Genomic DNA, 6,646 nt, shown 5'->3' with positions numbered 1-6,646 from the left:
AAGCTCGCTCGAAAGGTCAATAACCGTCGCAAAACGTCAAAAACGACCGTCGCCAGCGCCTCGAAATCGTTGCGAGTTTCGCTCGCCGGCGACGTCGGTTTGCAGTACATGCGACGCCGGTTTTGACGTTTTGCGACGGTTTTGCGACGGTGGCCGCCAAAAAGCTCGCCTTGCCCTGTGGGCAAAGTGACCAGAAATACTGATGTATATATATATATCTAGGATTTCAATTTTTTTAATCATTGAACTATAAAACTCAACCAAACAATCATATCAATCTAAATAATCCAGCGAAAATCGAGAATGAAGCCCTAAGCGGTCGGGTAGAGCCCCGAGAAAAAGAACTTGCCACCACTGAGAAAAATAATGTGCATCTTAGTTCTTCTTTGGCTTAGAATTAATTCCCAGTACAATTTTCACATCGACACTTCAGAAAGACCTTCATTTGTGTAGCCTCTGAACCGAATCTAATCCATATCTTAGATAAAGGATGCATATTCTCGTGAGATAGAACTTTCATTTTGCGCATTAGCCCCCCCCCCATCCCACTTAACACTTCTTTCGCTTTTACTTTTTTTAACTCAGTTAAGTTTTGAGTTTTAACCTACCGAAAACTACCGATAAAATTTTGATGCGCTTACCGAAAACCGCCAAAATAATCTGGCCACACTGGCGCCATACTTGTCTGCTAGCAAAAGCAACCGTGGTTGTTGTCATCTTGCGCTTCGATCGAGAAAAAGTGGCCGGGCTGGGGCTTGGCAAGAGCGAATCGCGTAACCATCACAGCAACGCCAGCAATTTTAGCCGGAAAGTGATCAACCCGCAACGGACAGAAAGCTTCCGTGCTGGGGGCAGGTAAATTGTTGACCGTCGGACCGTCTAGAACACCGGATAAAAGCGGTCCCAGCTGCCGCATTCCCCCCGTAACCATCACCGCCGTCGGAGAGCGTCCAGTGTGTCAGTGGGCTTGCAAGGGAAGTAGCGTGTTACCCAGCGTAAAGGCGAGCGCGCGCGCTTGTGTGTGCATTCCGTTCGTTGAAAGGTCACACCGAATTGCGAATCAGAGAAAAAGCGGACCGCAGCAGTTTTCCGAGCGTTCATCTTTACTGCTGAAATTCAAGAATCACAGCTCTTGCACGCAAACACGCATACACGCACACATCTTAGCAAACACATACAGTCACAGGCAGCACAGCAACAACAAAGATGGTGAAACGCAAACCACAGGCTATGATCGATTCGGAAAGCAGCAGTGATTCGGATTCCGGTTCCGATCTCGATTCGGTAAGTGTTGAGGGGAGGGGCCGTTGACAGCTTGATTTTCCTGCTAACACGAAATCTCCTCGCCCACTCCCTCCTCAGGAACTGCTTTCATTGGCCAAGAAGAAGAAGACAACCCGCTTGGCGTCCGCCTCGCCGAACCATGCCAGTCACAACCGGTCCGGATCCGGATCGGACTCCGGCTCCGGGTCCGGCTCGGACTCGGACGATGATGACGATGACGAGGAGGAGGAAGAGGAGGAAGAGGACGAAGCATCCGGCTCGGAAGCGGTGGCAAAGCGCAAGCGAAAGGGAGGAAAACCAACGTCCTCCTCCGAGTCGGAGGGCGAAGGAGAGAAGGATGATCGCAAACGAGGCCCCAATGTGCCGGCGACCGCCGCTGGCAACACAGCACTGGCCGGAGCAGGAGGAGGAGGAGGTGTGAAGCGCAAACAGCCGATCGACGCCGGTAACGGGTCCGAGCCGGAAGAAGGTCAGGTATCGTCCGACTCGGAAAAGGCTCGCAAGGGTGCTGCTGCTGCTGCCGCGGGTAAGCCAGCACCGAGCGAGGACGAGTCGAGCGATGGAAACAGCAGCGACGACAGTGACAGCAGCAGTAGCAGCAGCAGTAGCAGCGATTCCGAATTCAACGATGGGTACGACGAAAACCTGATGGGCGACGATGCGGACCGAGCGCGGCTGAATGCGCTGTCGGAGAAGGAGCGCGAGACGGAGATCTTCAAGCGTATCGAGCGGCGCGACGTCATGAAGACGCGCTGGGAGATCGAGCGGAAGCTGAAGCTGGCCAAGCGGGCGGAGCGGGCGCGCGACAAGCAAGCGCAGCCGGAGCACAAGAAGAAAAAGAAGGAAAAGAAGAAGGCACAGAAAAAGGCGGCTGCTGCGGCAGCGGCGGCCAACGCGGAGCGCGAGCGCAAGAAGGCGGCCGCAGCAGCGCAGGCAGCGGCACAGGCAGCGGCTGCTAATGCGGCAGCAGCGGCGGCTGCGTCGGCGGCAGCTGCTGCAGCGGCTTTGGCTGCACAGACGACGGCCAAATCGGCTGGTGACATGTCCGGCCCCGTGCCGATGGACACGTCCGAAGAGGGCAGTGGGATGGGAGCGGACAGTCCTTCCTCGTCCCCGGAGAAGAAAGGCGATGACGGTAAGCAAGGGGCTGCCGTGGGCTTCGATTTACGACACGCATTATCGATCTTGGATGTTATTTTATGTATTTTTAGTTTCGAGTGCTTCGGAGTACTTCGATCCAAAGGAACGGTCAAAGGAGCGCAAAAAGACGGTCGAGATGAACCGCACGGACGACAAGCGCAGCAACGCGATGGCAATGCTGAAGGCGAAGCGCGAGGGCAAGGCGAAACGGGAGGAGGAGGAAGCGAAGCGCGAGGCACAGCGAAAGCAGGACGCCAGCCAGCAGGAGGACAAGGAGGAGCTGGCCGACGTGCCCGGTGGCAAGTCGCAGATGAAGCTCAAGGCGTCCGACATCTATTCCGACGATTCGGGCAGCTCGGACGATGACGACGATGACGGTGGCAACGAGCGGGAGAAGAAGGCGCGTGGCGACCGGCGCTCTCGCTCGGGCGGCAGCGGGGACAGTGGCAGCGGCAGCGACAGTCGCTCGTCCAGCGACTCCGAGGGCGAGGACAAGGAAAAGAAGGCCGGCTCGGGCGCTGGGTCCGGGTCGGGGTCGGGATCCGGGTCCGGGTCGGGGTCGAGCAGCCGGAAACCGGTCGCCATCAGCTCGAACGCGGAACTGAACAAGCTGCGCATCTCGCGCCACAAGCTGGAACGCTTCATCAACCTGCCCATCTTCGAGCCGACCGTGATGAACTGCTTCGTGCGGATCAACATCGGCAACAATCAGGGCAAGCCGGTGTACCGCGTGGCCGAGATCGTTGGCGTGGTCGAGACGGCCAAGATCTACCAGTTTGGGCGCAGCCGGACGAACAAGGGCTTCAAGCTGAAGCACGGCAGCCAGGAGCGCGTGTTTCGGCTGGAGTTCGTGTCGAACCAGGACTTTTCCGACACGGAGTACCAGAAGTGGCTGACGGTGTGTGAGGCCACCGGGACACCGCTACCGACGGTCGATATGATCGAGCGGAAGCAGCGCGACATCAAGGAGGCGTCCCAGTACGAGTTCAAGGATGCGGACATCGACCGGCTGGTGGAGGAGAAGAACCGGTTCCGTGCCCATCCGACCAACTACGCGATGAAGAAGACGATCCTCATGAAGGTGGGTAGTGTTAGTGGGTAAGCCCTGTAGGGTCGCAGCCAAAAGCTGCGCCGAAAGTTGCAGTACGCAGCCATACCGAAATCGTCAACAACTGGGCGTCTCCATTCTTCCTTTAATGGTTTAGTCTTGCAGTGATGAGTGTTACATTGGACATTAGTTTCTTTGTATATGATGATATCAGCTTTGAGAGTTATTTATACACTTCAATTACAATAATTGATTGTATCAAACCATTTCCATCTAATTGCAGGAACGTGATGCGGCCCAGCTACGAGGTGAGGACGATCTGGCGCGGGAGCTAAACTCGCAGATCCAGGAAATTGAAGAGCGGGCAAGCACGCTGGACAAAAAGCGCAGCAGCAGCATCAGTCTGATCTCGTACATCAACGATCGCAACCGGAAGCGCAACGTGGAGGACGCGGAGAAAGCGATCATGGAGGAGAAACGGGCCACACGAGGTCTCAAGATTGAGGATCCGTTCACCCGGCGCCAGACGCAACCGCGCATGTCCTTCAAAAAGGACGACAAACGGGACGATACGCCAATGTTGCCGATGCAGGCGCCACCACCGCCCGGCCAGGCGGGCAAGAAAAAGTCCGAGGAAAAGAAACCGAACCAGGGGACGGCGGACAACAACCTGTACTCGCTGCACGACTTTGACATCGATCTGGAAGTGCCACTACCGAGTAAGTAGCCGAGAAAAGCCTTCGTTTAACACGCTTTACTAAACTCATCAACTTGTTTGCGCCCTATTCCATTGCAGTAAGCAGCGTCAATGTGCTGCCCAAGCCGGTAGAGAAGCCTGTGCGAGAGTCCGGCCCGAAACGATCGCTCAACCTGGAAGACTACAAAAAGAAGCGTGGACTGATCTAGGTTCGGTGGGGCGGTATTGTGTTGTTGAGACCATGGTTAGGTTTTCTCCTGCTCCCGATTGTATATTATTATCATTACGTTTATCACGAACGACGAGCGGAGAAGGAAGCTTCCGTAGTAGATAAAGTGGAAAACAATGTCGAAGATATCGCGCTTAGAGGTATTACAATGGCATCGACGACGCAAGGTATGGTGGAATAGTTCTCTTTAACAAGCAAACAATTACGATATGTGTATATCGGTTCGCGTGAGATGATTAGGTTTATAATTTATTTAATGCTTTTAGTCGATCGTCCTGAAAGTTGTAACTCTTTTCAAGCCCTTTTTGGTAAGCTTTTGTTTGTATTTTGTACACTTATATATGTGCACGCTGGTAGACGATGACGAATCTAGCAGGATGTGTGGTCATACTTGAGCAGCGCAGCTCGCAGTGAAGGTGGTTCCGCGAGCGTTTCGGACAAAGAGGTGTTCTAGCACCCAGCGAGGCAACAAGAAAGTACCGTATCAGGGGAATAGCAAACACTCAAGCAATTACGGAGATCAGCTCGTATTAGGACAACATTATTTGTAGCGATAAGGCAGGTTAAGGCGCTGTTACAACAACACTACTGCTACGGACATGTGTAGCAGCCGCATTGTGACGGGTAATAAAGGATGAAGACACGAAAAACAGACCACGAAACGGATGGAATTCGAATGAACCGTTGTACTGGAGGGGAAAGAACATGCACTGGACGGATTGTGGATGGCGCAGAGTGGGAAGGAGACGTCAAACAGTTGCTTAATTAACCATTTCATGTTTCCATTGAGTGACTTTCAGCACTTCGGGTGTGCTGATGAAACTCTCTCTCTCTCTCTCTCTCTCTCTCTCTCTCTCTCTCTCTTGGCTCTCTTTTCACGATAGATGTGACATGGCCCGGTTTACAATCATTCTCCAGGATGCTCGGTCCCTGGCAGCAACTTCCCATCCATGTAGACACCCGATCTCCGACACATCGATCTCGCTTCACCTGATCCAGCCATCGAGTTCACTGTGCTCCCCTGCGCCTTATGCCGAACTAGGCCTTATCGCTGTGTTCATCTCGAACACCTTCTTGGTGGGGCATGTGTCTTGCATCCTCATACCATTGAACTGGATTTAACTCTGACCCAAATCAACCAATCCGATCTATTTACAGCCTTCCTTAACTCAGCTTAGTTCAGCTTAATACTCAACTTAACAGACAAGCTAGTCTCGAAACTGGCTAACGTGTCAAGCATATGGCAGTATCCAACGCCAACGAAGGGATTATTACTGATTCGTCACATGAGCTAAACCTCTTGTGCTTATTAGTTTGCTTCCCCAGATATATTCGATGGCCGTTTGAAAGCAAAAATCAAATTGATCTTTTACTCTTGTTGCAGATTCACCCTCTCTGTCTGTAACACGCTGAACAAACTCCAGAATTGAAGGATTCTCGTGTTCTACTAAATTCACAGCGGCCAAATGAAGCGGTGTTCTGCCAAAGACGTCCGCACTGTGGATTGCTGTAGGAACCTCTGCATACAGTCGAAGAACTTCATCTCCCTGATTATTTATCAAGGCGGAGAATAATGCAGCATGTCTGTGAGTACATCTTTGACTTACTATTGCGTTTAAAAAGCACTGCACATTGTAATCCTGATGTTTCTTGTCCCAATTGTATAATAAGTTACGAACGGTGAACTTTATCGATTCATTCCTGTTCCAATTATTGTACAGCCAGAGGGCAACAAAATATTCAGCAAACATTCTGTGAACAAACTGCGCAACGCCGGTATACAAACGCACCACTAGTGCCGGCTTTTCTGTGCCACTCAAAATTTCGTCCGTGTATCGGTTGAGTGTCTGCTGCTCCTCTGCATCCAACAGATCGTCCTTGGTCAACGAGTCCATGGCCAATAGAGAATATATTTTTTTCATTGTTGCCATTTTCCTCTCAGCCTCCTGTCGGTTTTTTGGAATGTAAGAGGCTGCTTCCGTTTTGCCTTCCTTGTCTGTGCTGTCGATCGCAAACGTCCTGTCGATGGCATACTCCATCAGCAACAGTTTGTTGGATGGTAGTATCAAGCTCGCATCTAAATCCAGGCCAGGCTGAAGAAAAGCTTCAATACCGTTCTTGCTCAGCACTCTGTCAACGATGTATTCTACGCCTAGTTTTAAAAACAAAGGCACCATAAAATACTCGTTGGATGATTTTTCCACTATAGCAGATATCTTGTCTGCTGCTTTTATCCGCTCCTCCTCTG

The 6,646-nt window shown here is 51.9% G+C and overlaps 1 protein-coding gene across 2 annotated transcripts; it reads left to right on the top strand.

Moving 5' to 3' along the window:
• The first annotated feature begins 688 nt into the window (after nt 1–688).
• LOC120901880 (RNA polymerase-associated protein Rtf1) lies at nt 689–5,863 on the top strand. Of its 2 annotated transcripts, XR_005739336.1 has the most exons (6): nt 689–1,284; nt 1,363–2,419; nt 2,496–3,505; nt 3,756–4,191; nt 4,269–4,565; nt 5,783–5,863. XR_005739336.1 is itself a non-coding variant. In XM_040310220.1 (5 exons), the coding sequence occupies exons 1-5, from the start codon at nt 1,207–1,209 to the stop codon at nt 4,376–4,378; spliced, it is 2,691 nt and encodes an 896-aa protein (XP_040166154.1). In that variant the 5' UTR covers nt 689–1,206; the 3' UTR covers nt 4,379–5,060. The 2 variants fall into 2 exon arrangements, 1 of the variants encoding a protein (XP_040166154.1); XM_040310220.1 differs by lacking the exon at nt 5,783–5,863 and having other exon boundaries at nt 4,269–5,060.
• Nucleotides 5,864–6,646: the final 783 nt, after the last annotated feature.

The sequence above is a fragment of the Anopheles arabiensis genome, chromosome 3 (assembly GCF_016920715.1).
Source record: "Anopheles arabiensis isolate DONGOLA chromosome 3, AaraD3, whole genome shotgun sequence".
Classification (NCBI taxonomy): Eukaryota; Metazoa; Arthropoda; class Insecta; order Diptera; family Culicidae; genus Anopheles; species Anopheles arabiensis.
Note: the sequence above shows the minus strand (reverse complement) of the source record. Positions and strands in the feature narration are given on the sequence as shown.